A 15,953-nucleotide genomic window follows, 5' to 3' on the forward strand; every position below is an offset into this window, starting at 1 on the left:
TAAGCTGCTGCACTACTGCCCGACCTCCTAAAATTATGTATTTTATAGGTATAGTTTAATCACACTTATACTGGGCCTTACCCCCCAGGTCCAATGAATTAAAACTTTTAACGATAAGACCAAGCATCTACATGCTTAAAAGACTTCCTCAGAAGCAACCCAAGTGCCCAAAGACAGATGAGTGGCTAAGGAAGTCAAGGTACATATACATGATGGATTACTACGCAGCTATCAAAATAATGAGGTCATCTCCTTTGTAATAGTGTGGTTAGAACCTGAAGGTATAATGTTATTGTGAGACAAGCCAGAAAGAGAAAGAGCAATACCAAATGATCTCACTTACAGGTGGAACTTAGTAACAAAGAACAGTAAGAAAAACATATGGTGAAACCTGGACTAGGAGTGGCATATTAAACCAAAAAAAAGGATTTGGGGGAAGGAGAGAAAGGGACAGGATGAAGTAACACTGGGGTCCTCGTGTGTATCCTAGATACCAATAAAGGGAACAAGAGAGGCTGTGCCTATGTGTGAAAGACTATACTGTAAACCATTAATGCCCCCTCCCCAATTTAAAACAAACAAAAAAGTCCTCAACTTGTTCAATCTGATAAAGGACATCTACAAAAATTCCACACAAAGGCGTCAGGCAGTAGTGCAGCAGGTTAAGCCCACGTGGCCCAAAGCGCAAGGACAGGTATAAGGAGTTTAGCTGTGTTCTGGTAAAAATAAATTAATCTAAATTATGTATTTATTGACCTGATAGAGATAGAGAAATTGAGAGGGAAGGGGAAGATAGAAAGAAAAATATTGGGAGTCGGGTGGTAGCACAGAGGGTTAAGCACATGTGGCACAAAGTTCAAGGACCGGCATAAGGATCCTGGTTCGAGCCCCTGGCTCTCCACCTACAGGGGAGTCGCTTCACAGGCGGTGAAGCAGGTCTGAGGTGTCTATCTTTCTCTCCCCCTCTGCCTTCCAGTCCTCTCTCCATTTCTCTCTGTCCTATCCTGCAACGAACAACATCAACAACAACAATAATAATAACCACAACAAGGCTACAACAACAAGGGCAACAAAAGGGGGGGGAAGGCCTCCAGGAACAGTGGATTCATGGTGCAGACACTGAGCCCCAGCAATAACCCTGGAGGCAAAAAAAAAAAAAAAAAGCCACACAAACATCATAGTGAAGGATTGGATGCTTCCCCACCTAACATCAAGAACAAGAAAAGGATATTCATTTGTCACTTCCACTTGCTGCTGAGTACTGTAAGTTCTAGGTAAGGCAATTAGGTAAAGAAAAATAATCATCAGGGGCCAGGCAGTAGTGCAGAAGCTTAAGAGCACATGGCACAAAGTGCAAGGACTGGCGTAAGGATCCAGGTTCAAGCTACAGGCTCCCCATCTGCAGAGGGGTTGCTTCACAGGTGGTGAAGCAGGTCTGCAGGTTTGTCTTTCTCCCCGCTCTCTGTCTTCCCTTCCTCTTTCAATTTCTCTCTGTCCTATCTAACAATAACAGCAAAGGCAACAATAACAGCAACAACAAGGGCAACAAAATGGGAAAAATGGCCTCCAGGAGCAGTGGATTCTTGGTGCAGGCACTGAGTGCAAGCGATAACCCTGGAGGGGAAAAAAAAAGAAAATAATCATCTAAAAGTAAAATAGTTCAGGTGTAGATGAACTCATATGTAGAAAATGCTAAAAGTAGGCTGGGGAGATAGTGTAGTAGTTATGCAAAAAGGCTTTAAGGCATAAGACTCCAAAGTTCTAGGTTCAGGTTCAATCCCCAGTATCACCATAAGGCAGAGCTGAGAAGTACTCTGGGGGGGGGGGGGGGATGCTAGGAACCTACTATAGTAAGTTAATTTATTAAAGAAGCAAAATACAGATTAATAAATTTTAAAAATCAATGTATTATACTATATATACCTGTAATAAACAATGCTAAGAGTAAGAAAATAATTCTACTGGTTGGGGGTAGATAGCAGAATGGTTATGCAAAGAGACTCTCAAGCCTGAGGCTCCAAAGTCTCAGGTCCAATCCCCTGCACCATGAAAAGGTGGAGCTGAGCAGTGCTCTAGTAAAAATAAATAAATAGAAAATAATTCTACTGCAACAGCACAAAAACAAAATGCTTCAGAATAAACTTTTTTTCGCTTCCTATAAGTGCTGGCACTATGAATCCACTGCTCTTGGCAGCCTTTTTTTTTTTTTTTTTTTTTTGATAGGACAGAGAGAAATTGAGGGATGAGGGGTACAGAGGGGGGAGAGAAAGACAGCTGTAGACCTGCAACCTGCTTTGCAGCTTGTGAAGTGTCCCCCTGCAGGTGGGAAGCAGGGGCTCAAAGCCGGATCCGTGTGCGGGTCCTTGCACTTAATACTGTATGTGCTTAACTGGGAGCACTACAGCCTGGCCACCTCAGAATAAACTTTTTTAAAAGTACAGACTCCACTAAAAAGATATAGGCAGTGGGGGCCGGGCAGTTGCATAGCAGGTTACGCAAACATGGAACAAAAAGCAAGGACTGGCATAAGGGTCCCGGTTGGAGACCCCGGCTCCCCACCTGCAGGGAAATTGCTTCACAAGCAGTGAAGCAGGTTGGCAGGTGTCTTTCTCTCCCTCCTGTCTTCCCCTTTTCTCTTGATTTCTCTCTGTCCTATCCAATAACAACAACAGCAATAACAAGGGCAACAAAATGGGAAAAATGGCCTCCAGGAGCAGTGGATTCGTAATGCAGGAACTGAGCCCCAACAATAACTCTGGAAGTAAAAAAAAAAAAAAAAAAAGATATAGGCAGTAACTAGCATATGAAAATAAATATGACTAAGACATTTTTAAAATATTTTATTTACTGAATAGAGACAGAAATTGAGAGGAAAGACAGACAGAAAGGGAGAGAGACAGATACACCTGCAGCATTGCTTCACTGCTTGTGAAGCTTTCCCCCTGCAGGTGGGGACTGGGAGCTTGAACTCAGGTCCTTGTGCATGATAATATGCATACTAAGCCAGGTGTGCCACTGCCTGGTCCCAAGTAAGACATTTTTAATTTTATAAATGTTTTTAAACCACCGATGTAGTGCTAAATAAAAATACAAGTGCTAAAATAGGAAAAGGTATTTCCTTTTCTTTTCTTTGCCTTTTTAAAAAAAGATTTATTTATTTATAAAGGTGAGCAGTAAAGAACCAGAGTTAATCATTCTGGCATATGCATTGCTGGGGATCAAATTCAGGACCTCTTGCTTGAGAGTCCAACTTTCCACTACCTCCCTAGGCTATTTAATATCCTTTCTTATTAGTGTGGGATAATATAGGTCAACAGTTTTTTTTATATTTTGTTTTATTTTTAGAGAATAAAGCAAGACTTTATTAGAAAAGCAAAAACAAAACAAAAAAAAACTTGTGTTGAGCTGATCATCAATTATTGCTCGCTCATTAAATCTCAATAGAACAAAGTTCGCCCAAAGTGAAAGAACCCTTAAAAATAAGATACTATGAAACAAATCTTGGAATTACCTAACCTTATGGCGGGTGATGACTCACCAGGTAGACTGTACGCTTTACAAGTTTCCCTTAATGCTGAGAGAGCTCTTATCAAGACACAATTTTTGCTTAAAATCTTACCTGTTTTTGCATCCTTACAGTACCTACCATACAGTGAGGGAAAAGTTATGAGAAAGTTCTTACATAGGGACATAGAATTCAACCTACTACTAGAACTCTGAAATATTATGTATAAAACTGCCTCATTATATAATCATCATCTCTAATTTTTTTTTTTTCTTTTTTAACCAGAGTACTACTCAGCTCTGGATTCTGGTGGTGCTAGGGATTAAACCCGAGACCTTTAGTGCTCTGGGCATGAAAATCTTTTTGTCTAACCATTGTGCTATCTTCCTAGCTCCTATCACATCTTTTCTTATACACAAAAACACTAGGTACTAATAAGATAAAAGAAAAAGACACCCAGAAGAAAGAGCAGAATAAGTGGGAAAATTGTCATAACTTCCAATTACTATTAATAATAAAACACTGAATTTAAATCGTAGTAATGATCTTTGACTATAGCAATGTAAACATAAACCTATTAAGTTTATCCCTTAAGATTACTACCAAAAACAAATGATTACTACCAAATGGTCTTTTAGCCATAACATTCAAATGAATACAGATATAAAGCAAACATAAAGCTTTGTCTAGTGATTTTTCATCTCCACAAAGAAAATGTTTTTTGGAAACTAGGATAAGTGACCTGTCTCCTCAAACACACTCTTAATAACTCCCATCTTGAAATATCTGAGAATCAGACTTACATGACTGGCTGTTGTGCAGTCTCTTCCACATATGGAGTAAAGCTGGGGAGCACAGGGGGTAAAGCTGTCATAGAAGGTGTACTGTTTCGAGGCTGACAATGAAGAACAAACTTGAAATTACCACAGCTTTACACTCAGATAAGACACATGCAGATCAAGTCTATTAGTCAAGAAGGTGCCAAAACTATTCTTCTATTAAAAATGTGAAGTCTCTTTATGTGAGGAAAACACACTCTATGAATCAGTCCTTACCCTGTGTTCCAAAGGCCTGCCTGTATTCCAAGGGCCTGCTTGCAACTCATTCTCCTTGGCCCGAGATGATGGTGGTGCCATCCATGGTTGGGCTGTAGGCCTGGAGAACTCTGCTATAGACGCTTCACCAGTATTCTCATCAAAGATAGCAATTCTAGAATTATTCGGTCTCTGCTGAGGAACTGGATTTTGGAATGCTCTGTTCTGGTTTGCAGCTAGGAGGCAAATGTTAAAACTATTCATTATCAACTTAAATACCAAAGTATACCTGTTCATCCTCAAATAGATTACTTCTATTAATCACAGAATCAAAGAGCTTTTAAAAGTAATTATTTTAAAACTTAGTGTACCAAATTAGAAAATTATAAGTTCTGTTTGTTGGGAGTCAAGCGGTAGCGCAGTGGGTTAAGTGCAGGTGGCGCAAAGCATAAGGACTGGCATAAAGATCCCGGTTTGAGCCCCCAGCTCCCCACCTGCAGGGGAGTCGCTTCACAGGTGGTGAAGCAGGTCTGCAGGTGTTTATCTTTCTCTCCCCCTGTCTTCCCCTACTCTCTCCGTTTCTCTTTGTCCTATCCAACAATTACATCAATAACAACAATAAAAAAGGGGGGGGGGACAATAAAAAAAAGGAAATGTTAAAAAAAATCTTTTAAAAAATTGTTTGTTGGGGCTGGGTGGTGACAAACCTAGTTGAGCGCACAAATTACAGTGCACAAGGACCTAGGTTTGAGCCCCAGTCCCTACCTGCAGGGGGAAAGCTTTACGAGTGATGAAGCAGGTTTGCAGGTGTCTCTCTGTCTCTCTCCTCTCCCTCTCCTCTTCTCAATTTTTGGCTGTCGCTATCAAATAAATAAAGATAAAAAAATAAATTAAAAAAAAAGTAAAGCCAAAAAAATGTTACTTATATTCACCTTCCTCTCACTTCCAATCTTTTATTCTAAAAACAAAAAATATGTCTTCCTTAAGTATAGTTTAGTATAGTTTTATTAGAGCTTAGCATAATCTAAACCTTCACTTTTCATTATCTTTTCTTTCTCTCAATGCAAATCAGCTGAGATGCACTGAATCAGGAGAAGACAAATTTGCCCATCTACTAGGGTTTTCTATTATGACAGTGTTTATTACAACCAAACTTTACAGGGGCCAACCTATAGCACAGAGGGTTAAGTGCATATGGCACAAAGGGCAAGGACCAGAGTAAGGATCCCAGTTCAAGCCCCAGGCTCCCCACCTGCAGGGGAGTGAAACAGGTCTGCAGGTATCTATCTTTCTCTCTACTTCTCTGTCTTCCCCTCCTCTCTTGATATCTCTCTGTCCTATCCAATAACAACTACAAAAACAAGGGTAACAAAAAAGGGGGAGGGGTGAAATGGCCTCCAGGAGCAGTGGGTTTATAGTGCAAACATCAAGCCCCAGCAATAACACTGGAGGCAAAAAAAAAAAAATCCACTTTACCACGATCTAGATGAAACAAGTCCAAGGATGTTTTAGGTACATATTCCATGCACTCTAATTCCAGGACCTCCAAGGAACATTTTGACTATTGTCAAGTTGGTACAAGTAAAGGGACAAGAGAAATAAAATTTCGGTCTATAGCCTAAGTGACATACATTCAGCTGATAAGTCAGTTGCTCTCTGTACTTCCTACTCAATTTTGTTGGGAACCTAAAATTTCCTCTAAAAATAGTAAATAAAAAAGTTCATCGCTGACATGTTTGGCTCTACTGTACATGATGACCTTAACCCTCCTTAGATTTTCTCATTTTGTTACCTAGTAGTCAGAAAACTAAGACAGTGTCCACATATATATTTATATATTATTTCCATAAATAATTTGCCAACCACTGAAGACTAAGCATTTCCCATAATAACAACTAAGAAAGTTACCCTTGAGAGCACTTCCTACACGGTTGATTGGTGCTTTTGCTGTCTTTTTCCCTTTGCTTTTTAGTTCAGCCAGTGTGCTGCGCTGTGGTGCTGTAGATTCAAAAGCTTCCTCCTCAAGTGCCAACAGAGTTTGCCGGGACACTCTAGCTTGGAATTGCCTAGAAGAATGGACAACTTATTTTTGGCAAGATAAACATTAGTCACAAGATTCAAAATCTTGGGGAATAAAGACACAGAAAAAAGTCCAAAGAAAATATTTTTTCTTTCAGGAATAAAGATAGTTCTTGTGATCACAGAAGATTTCAGTTAGAATGATTACGCTCTCTCTTTAAATGCCCAATTCTGCCAATTAAAAATAATGTGGTTCTCTCTCTTTTATTAATGAAGTCTTAAAAAAAAAATCTGAAGGGGAATGGAGACAGCTCACTCAGTAGTGCACACTTTACAATGTGCCATATTCAAGGCCCCAGTTGTCACAGGGGAGAACCTGTACCTATAAGCTTCACAATGACAGAGCAGCACTGTGGCATGGTCTTCCTTCCTTCCTTCCTCCTTCCCTCCCTCCCTCTTTCTTTCTTTCTTTCCTTCCCTGTCTCTCACTTTCTATCAAAAAGGATAGGAAAGATATCAGGGGAGGGGATGGGATACAGAGTTCTGGTGGTGGGAATTGTGTGAAGCTGTACCCCTCTTATCCTATGGTTTTTGTCAGTGTTTCCTTTTTATAAATAAAAATTAAAAAAAAAAAAAAGAAGAAAGGAGGGAGGAAGGAGGGAAGGAAGGAAGGGATAGAAAAAAAAAAAAAGGCTGCCTAGACTCCCTGTGATAACCCTAGTAGAAAAAATAATTTAGTATTTATGAATATAAGATAGAGCACCACCCTGCTATATGCAATGCTGTGATTAAACATAAGATCTCATGCTTGAGAGTGCAATACTTTATCAACTGTGCCACCTCTAAGGCAGAAATTATAAAACTTAACAAATAGCTGAAAAATTAAATAAGCACTAGCTGTTGATATCTTGCCATATTTACTTTATCATTACTTGTATGTCTTTCTTGTCTAAGTATACTGCTCACTCCCTAAACCCCATCTTTCCTAAACAATTTGAAGTTAACCTGCATCTAACATGACATTTCACTTTGCAAAAACTGGCAGAAATTTGAAGATTGCAGAATTTCCTGTGTTGTTGCCAATTTTAAGTATTATCAACAGGATAAAGAACTGGAGTAAACTGCAAGTGCAGGCTAAGATGGTGTTAAACACATATCAGTCTCTCTCTCTCTCTCTCTCTCACTGACCAGAATTTAAAACTGAGACTGGGAAGAGAGTGCAGTGTTTACACAACAGACTTCCATGCCTGAGCCTTGGAGGTCCCAGGGTTAATCCACAGCACCACTGTAAGTCAGAGCTGAGCTGGGTTCTGGTATAATAATAAAATAATGATGATGATGATGATGATGGAATTTAAAACTCTAAGCAAAGTATAAAATAAGCAACTGAGGCCTCTCAAAAGTAAACAAAATCAAGTGGACTGTGAAGAGATATCAAACTTGAAGAAAAAATAAAACAGTGTTGCTTCCTGGTTTTGTTTTATCTTAATCTCATTTATCATCAGATAGTCAGAGCTGCTGAAACAGTAGTGTGAGAAACTAGATCTTCTATAGAAACCTCATTTTTCTGGCTAGGGGACTAGTAAAAGAGAACTTTGAGGTTCAAGAAATCCTAGAGACTAAACTGATGAGATTTTTCTAATTCTGTATATGGACTGGTACAAGTCACTCCTGGACTGTGTACATGGCAGTGAAGACCCAAAACAGAATAAGACAGGTTTTGAGATCTGATATGTGACAGAAACTGCTGCCTAGATTCCAGACACAGGAGAGAGATCCAGAGGTCTTGAAAACTGATTTGAACCACCACCCAAATAAGATGAGAGCTGTGATGTCTGTAATTTGATTGCTTACCAAGCCAAAAACACCAATATCCCCCAGAGCTAATCTCAACCTAGGACCCAGAAACTGGCAGGAAAAAAAGTTAGTACAGATGTCCAAAATATAATCCAAATTTACTAGACATACAAAGAACTAGGAAAATGAGACAAATTTTCAAAGAAAAAGATAACAAATACGAACACCAAGATGTCTAGAAGTTGGGAGTTTCCAGATTTTAAAGTAACTATAATAACTATGCTCTCTGAAACACAGGCTAAAAAACATTTAAAATCAATGAGAAAAGAGATATTCTCAACAGAGATAAATCAAGTGGAGTCAGGGAGATGGTTGTGCATGCTTTTCAGGAGGCCCTGGGTTCAATCCTAAGCACTGCATAAAATGAAGAATGAAGAATGATGTAGTGCTCTTGGTCTTTCAGATTTTTAAATATTTTCGCTAATTTAATGGAAAGTTTTATCTAAACAACATCAGAAATGTAAATTTTACTGCATGGATGCAGTATTAGAATACACATGGCAGAGGAAAGAATGAATAAAAACTGAACAATTTAAAGAACAGAAGGGAAAGAGATTTAAAAATGAACAGAATTTTGGAACCTGTGGTAAAATATCACAAGGTAAGTGTTGTACAACTGAAGTCCTAGAAGAAAAGTTAGGAGCAAGAAAGTGTTCTTTTTTTTTTTTTTTTGCCTCCAGGGTTATTGCTGGGGCTTAGTGCCTGCACTATAAATCCACTGCTCCTGTAGCTATTTTTATGGTTTTTTTTTTTTTGGATAGGACAGAGATAAATTGAGAGATGGGGAAGACAGAGAAAAAGAGGGGGAGAGAAAGACCCCTGGAGACCTGCCTCACCGCCTGTGAAGTGATCCCCCCCTGCAGGTGGGGAGCCGGGGGCTCAAACCGGGATCCTTGCACCGGTCCTTGTGCTTAGTAGTACTATGTGCGCTTAACCCAGTGTGCTACCACCCACCCACCCCCCTTTTCTTTTAGTGATTTAATAATGATTGACAAGATTGTGGGATAAGATGAGGGTACAATTCCCACCACCAGAGTTGCACAGCCCATCCCTTCATTAGAAGCTTCCCTATTCTTTATCCCTCTGGGAGTATGGACCCAGGATCATTATGGGGTGCAGAAGGTGGAAGGTCTGGCTTCTGTAATTGCTTCTTCACTGAACATGAGCATTGACAGATCGATGCATATTCCCAGCCTGTTTCTAGCTTTCCCTAGTGGGGTAGGGCAGGAAAGCATTTTTTAAATAATGGCTGAAGACCTTTCAAATGTAGGGTTCTATTTATGACAAATATACAGAATGCAAAAACTGTAAAGTCATAGGCCCCTTGGAATATACCTTAAATAGACCTACCAGCTTTTTCCAAAATGGAGACCCCAAGTCTCACCTGCTATATTTTTACCTTCAGGTTTCTGATCATTAAACAGTTTGTTCTGCTTTATATCCTAATGCTTTTCAGCCACCAAGCTGCAAATGTTATCATGGCACTAACCTGACTTTCCTGGACAGATGACCTCACCAATGTGTCCTGTAATCCCACCTCTCCAGAGCCCAGACTCACTAGGGAAAGATAGAAACAGGATGGGGGTATAGATTGACCTGCCAACACCCATGTTCAGTGGAGAAGCAATTATAGAAGACAGACCTTCCACCTTCTGCACCCCATAATGACTCTGGGTCCATGCTCCTAGAGGGATAAAGAATAGAAAAGTTTGGGGGCTGGGTGGTGGCAGACCTGGTTGAGCGCATATTACAGTGCTTAAGGACCCAGGTTCGAGCCCCGGGACGACACCTACAGGGGAAAAGCTTCATGAGTGGTGAGGCAGGGCTGCAGGTGTCTCTCTGTCTCTTTCCCTATCACCCCCTTCCCTCTCAATTTCTGGCTGTTTCTATCCAATAAATAAATAAATAAAGATAATTTTAAAAATTTTTTAAAAAGAATAGTAAAGTTTATAATGGAGGGGATGGGATGGTGCTGGGAATTATACCCCTCTTTTCCTACGGTCTTGTTCATCATTATTAAAGCAATAAAAAAGAAAGAAAATAGAAATATAGATATATGCAAAACAGTAACAGTTTTGTATCCATTTGCTTAGCATAATCTACTGCTTTCATAGTCTGGAAAATTATCAGTTCTCAGCTGTTCAGAACATGAAAAGTATTGCCTTCTTTATATAGCTATGAGTACGTTCTAAAATAAATAGCATTACATTAATAAAAAAGGGGGGCAGAGGGTAGATCGCATAATGGCAAAGAGACTCTCATGTCTGAGGCTCCAAAGGTCCAGGTTCAATCCCCTGCACCACCATAAGCCAGAGCTGAGAAGTGCTCTGGTTAAAAAAAAAAAAAAGGGAGGGGGGTGAAAAAAAGAAACAGGCTGGGAGTATGGATCAATCTGCCAATGGCCATGTCCAGTAGAGAATCAACTACAGAAGCCAGACCTTCCACCATTTGCACCCCATAATGATCCTGGGTCCATGTTCCCAGAGGGATAAAAGATAGGAAACGGATGGGATGGGATGCAGAACTCTGGTGGTGGGAATTGTGTGGAATTGTAACCCTCTTATCCTACGGTCTTGTCAACCATTATTAAATTTAAAAAATATATATATATATATAAAATGTATTATATATTATATCACTATATAAAATATATATGGGGGGGAGAGAAACCAACCTTCTTCACGCATCTTAGATGGAGCTTGAAGGAATCATGTTAAGAGAGATAAGTCAGAAAGAGAAGTATGGACTTCCAGAGGCTGAGCTACAAGCAGCAGATCGATTTCTCTCCTCTCCCGGATCAACTAGGAATACCAAAGAAGACCACCCGGGACGGAAACAAGACAGGACTAGAATGACCACAGGAACCCAGTAAATCACCCGTGAGTACAAACACATGTGGCTGGTGAAAGAGAAGACAGAGGAGCCTAAGGAGAGATTAAGTGACTGCTAACAGTTCAGCAGTTTATCAGTTGAGACACCACCTCCACTCTGCTCCACCAACAAGGGGACAGCTTAAGGGAGGAGAGGACTCCCCATAGACTCACCGAGTGCAACTCTGAGTCTCCATTGCGACTACCCTCAGAATCTGGAGCAGTGAAAGGGAGGGACACAAGGGGACAGAGATCTAACCGGGAAACTCAGGAGAAGACCTATACCTCAGTGGCATAGCTGAGGGGCTGTGAAAGTCTCTTTGCATAACCACTGGATTATCTCTGCCACACCCTGCTTTATCTCTTGGTCAGGAGTCAGTGATTAAGCTAAGAAGCCTATTGATAGTTTAAAAGCCCTCAGGCTCCCATAGCCTACAGGGAAGAAAAAAAAAAAGAGGCTTTTAAAGCACTGAGCTCCAACTCAGGGATTGAAACAACTGTTAACTTCCGCCACTATAAACCCTTTAATTAACTTACTTAGATACAAGTCAATCCAGGCAATAGTGATAAATAATTTGAAAGGTACTGATAAAGGGAACTCATAACATAATATATAAAATGGTTAAAACAACAAGAAAAAATATTGGAGAATTGAACCAGGACAAGAGTCCAGCTAAAAGTCCCCCAGAGGGTGAAGCACAAAATAACGAGTTCAACATCCAAACATTAGCTAGGGAAATAATAACAGGAGTAAAGAATTTGAAAAAATTGTAATCAGAAATGCAGGAACAAGAAATGAGAATATGGAAGAAAATACTAATTATCTTATGGTTATTAGAGAGCTGAAAGCTGAAATCGCTGAGCTAAGAAGGCAGCAAGCTGAACAAGTTAAAACAGTATCAGAGCAGGGCAACAAAATAGATGAACTGCAGAAAGCAGTAGAGGGCAGAGAGAATAGAATCTATGAGGCTGAAAACAGAATTAGCAAGATTGAAGATGAATTAGAGACAACTAAAAAAGAAGTAAGAGATCTCAAAAAGAGATTAAGAGATGCTGAAAACAACAACAGAGTCCTATGGGATGACTTCAAAAGAAACAATATACGCATTATTGGCATACCAGAGGAAGAAAGAGAAGGAGAGAAAGAAAGCATTTTCCAGGCCATAATAGCTGAAAATTTCTCTAGTCTAGACAAAATCAAAGACATAAAGATTCAAGAAACCCAGAGGGTCCCCAACAGAATTAACCCAGACCTAAAGACACCAAGACATGTCATACTTAGAATGGAAAGGAATAAGGATAAAGAAAGGATCCTGAAGGCTGCAAGAGAAAAACAAAGAGTCACCTACAAAGGAAAACCCATAAGATTAGCAGCAGACTTCTCCATACAAACACTACAGGCCAGAAGAGAATGGCAAGATATCTATCTAGTGCTCAATGAGAAAGGCTTTCAGGCGAGAATACTATATCCTGCTAGACTGCCATTCAGGATACATGGAGGCATCAAAACCTTCTCAGACAAGCAACAGTTGAAGGAATCAACCATCACCAAGCCTGCCCTGAAAGAAGTTCTGAAAGGTCTTCTATAAACAACCAAACCACCACAAATAGGACATATATCAAAACACTGTAAAACTCTACAAGAATGGCGTTAAAATATCTTCAATCTTTGATATCAATAAATGTCAATGGCCTGAATTCACCTATTAAAAGACACAGAATAGGAAGATGGATCAGAAAACACAATCCAACAATATGCTGTCTACAGGAAACCCACCTAACGCAACAAGACAAACACAGACTTAAAGTGAAAGGATGGAAAACTATCATTCAAGCCAATGGCCCACAAAAAAGGGCAGGAACAGCTATTCTCATATCTGACATGATAGACTTTAAAATAGATAAGATTAAAAAAGATAGGAATGGACACTACTTAATGCTCAGAGGATCAGTCAATCAAGAGGACTTAACAATTATTAATATCTATGCACCCAATGAGAAGCCATCTACATACATCAAACTTCTACTGAAAGAGCTACAGCAATATATTAACAGTAACACAATCATAGTAGGGGACTTCAACACCCCACTCTCAACTTGACAGATCATTCAGGAAGAAAATCAGTAAAGACATAAGGGAGCTAAATGAAGAGATAGATAAACTAGAACTATTGGACATTTTCAGAGTCATTCATCCCAAGAAACTGGAATACACATTTTACTCGAATCCACATGGGTCATTCTCAAGGATAGACCATATGTTAGGCTACAAAGACAGCATCAGCCAATTCAAGAGCACTGAAATCATCCCAAGCATCTTCTCAGACCACAGTGGAATGAAACTAACACTTAGCAATCAACAAAAGATTAGTAACAGTGCCAAAATGTGGAAGCTCAACAGTACACTTCTTAACAACTTCTGGGTCAAAGAGGAAATCAAGGTAGAAATCAAAATGTTTCGAGAGTTCAATGAAAATGAAAACACAAGCTATCAAAATATTTGGGACACAGCTAAAGCAGTCCTAAGAGGGAAGTTCATAGCTATACAAGCACACATTAGGAAACAAGAAAAGGCACAAATAAACAGCCTGATTGCACATCTTAAAGACCTAGAAGAAGAACAACAAAGGAATCCTAAAGCAACCAGAAGGACAGAAATTACTAAAGTTAGGGCAGAAATAAATAACATTGAGAATAGGAAAACCATACAAAAGATCAATGAAAGTAAATGTTGGTTCTTCGAAAGAGTAAACAAAATCGACAAACCTTTAGCCAGACTCACAAAACAAAAAAGGGAGAAGACCCAAATAAATCTGATAGTAAATGAAAGAGGAGAAATCACAACAGACACTGCAGAAATTCAACATATCATGCGAGGCTTCTATGAACAACTATATGCCACCAAGCTAGAGAACCTGGAAGAAATGAATGATTTCCTAGATACCTACCAACTTCCAAAAGAGGAAGTGGATAACATGAACAGGCCCATCACAGCTAATGAAATTGAAACAGTTATCAAAAATCTTCCCAAAAATAAAAGTCCTGGACCAGATGGTTTTACAAATGAATTCTACAAAACCTTCAAAGAAGAACTAATACCTCTACTTTTAAAAGTCTTCCAGAAGATTGAAGACACTGGAATACTCCCTGCAAGCTTCTATGAAGCCAACATCACCCTGATACCAAAAGCAGTCAGGGGCACAACCAAAAAAGAAAACTACAGACCAATATCTCTGATGAACATAGATGCGAAAATATTGAACAAAATTCTAGCCAACCGGATACAGCAGTATATCAAAAAGATTGTTCATCATGACCAAGTGGGGTTTATCCCAGGCATGCAAGGTTGGTTTAATATACATAAATCAATCAATGTGATCTACCACATCAACAAAAGCAAGACCAAAAACCACATGGTCATATCAATAGATGCAGATAAAGCCTTTGACAAAATACAACATCCCTTTATGATCAAAACACTACAAAAAAAGGGAATAGATGGAAAATTCCTGAAGATAGTGGAGTCTATATATAGCAAACCTACAGCCAACATCATACTCAATGGTGAAAAACTAGAAGCATTTCCCCTCAGATCAGGTACTAGACAGGGCTGCCCACTATCACCATTACTATTCAACATAGTGTTGGAAGTTCTTGCCATAGCAATCAGGCAGGAGCAAGGAATTAAAGGCATACAGATTGGAAGAGAAGAAGTCAAACTCTCCTTATTTGCAGATGACATGATAGTATACATGGAAAAACCTAAGGAATCCAACAAGAAGCTTGTGGAAATCATCAGGCAATACAGTAATCTGTCAGGCTATAAAATTAACATTCAAAAGTCAGTGGCATTCCTCTATGCAAACACTAAGTTAGAAGAAATTGAAATCCAGAAATCAGTTCCTTTTTCTATAGCAACAAAAACAATAAAATATCTAGGAGTAAACCTAACCAAAGAAGTGAAAGACTTGTGAGTCAATACTCAAAGAAATTGAAAAAGACACAAAGAAGTGGAAAGATATTCCATGTTCATGGGTTGGAAGAATTAACATCATCAAAATGAATATATTACCCAGAGCCATCTACAAATTTAATGCTATCCCCATCAAGATCCCAAGCACATTTTTTAGGAAAACAGAAAAAATGCTACAAATGTTTATCTGGAACCAGAAAAGACCTAGAATTGCCAAAACATTCTTGAGAAAAAAGAACAGAACCGGAGGCATCACACTCCCAGATCTCAAACTATATTATAGGGCCATTGTCATCAAAACTGCTTGGTACTGGAACATGAACAGACACACTGACCAGTGGAATAGATTTGAGAGCCCAGAAATGAGGCCCCACACGTATGGACATCTAATCTTTGACAAAGGGGCCCAGACTATTACATGGGGAAAGCAGAGTCTCTTCAACAAATGGCGTTGGAAACAATGGGTTGAAACATGCAGAAGAATGAAACTGAATCACTGTATTTCACCAAATACAAAAGTCAATTCCAAGTGGATCAAAGACTTGGATGTTAGACCACAAACTATCCAGATACTTAGAGGAAAATATTGGCAGAACTTTTTTCCGCATAAATTTTAAACACATTTTCAATGAAACAAATCCAATTACAAAGAAGACTAAGGCAAGTATAAACCTATGCGACTACATCAAACTAAA

General features: G+C 39.3%; 1 protein-coding gene across 2 annotated transcripts in view; it reads right to left on the reverse strand.

Annotated features, from left to right (window-relative positions):
• Positions 1–15,953, reverse strand: part of BUB1B (BUB1 mitotic checkpoint serine/threonine kinase B) — an 85,086-nt gene that overhangs the window by 31,083 nt on the left and 38,050 nt on the right. For both annotated transcript variants that reach the window (XM_007537329.2, XM_060175113.1), the window contains exons 6-8: positions 6,448–6,605; positions 4,561–4,775; positions 4,309–4,400 (exon numbers count right to left, since the gene is read on the reverse strand). In XM_007537329.2, the coding sequence (XP_007537391.1) occupies positions 4,309–4,400; positions 4,561–4,775; positions 6,448–6,605 (465 nt within the window). The remainder of the gene's footprint in view (positions 1–4,308; positions 4,401–4,560; positions 4,776–6,447; positions 6,606–15,953) is intronic.

The sequence above is a fragment of the Erinaceus europaeus genome, chromosome 16 (genome assembly GCF_950295315.1).
Source record: "Erinaceus europaeus chromosome 16, mEriEur2.1, whole genome shotgun sequence".
NCBI lineage: Eukaryota > Metazoa > Chordata > Mammalia > Eulipotyphla > Erinaceidae > Erinaceus > Erinaceus europaeus.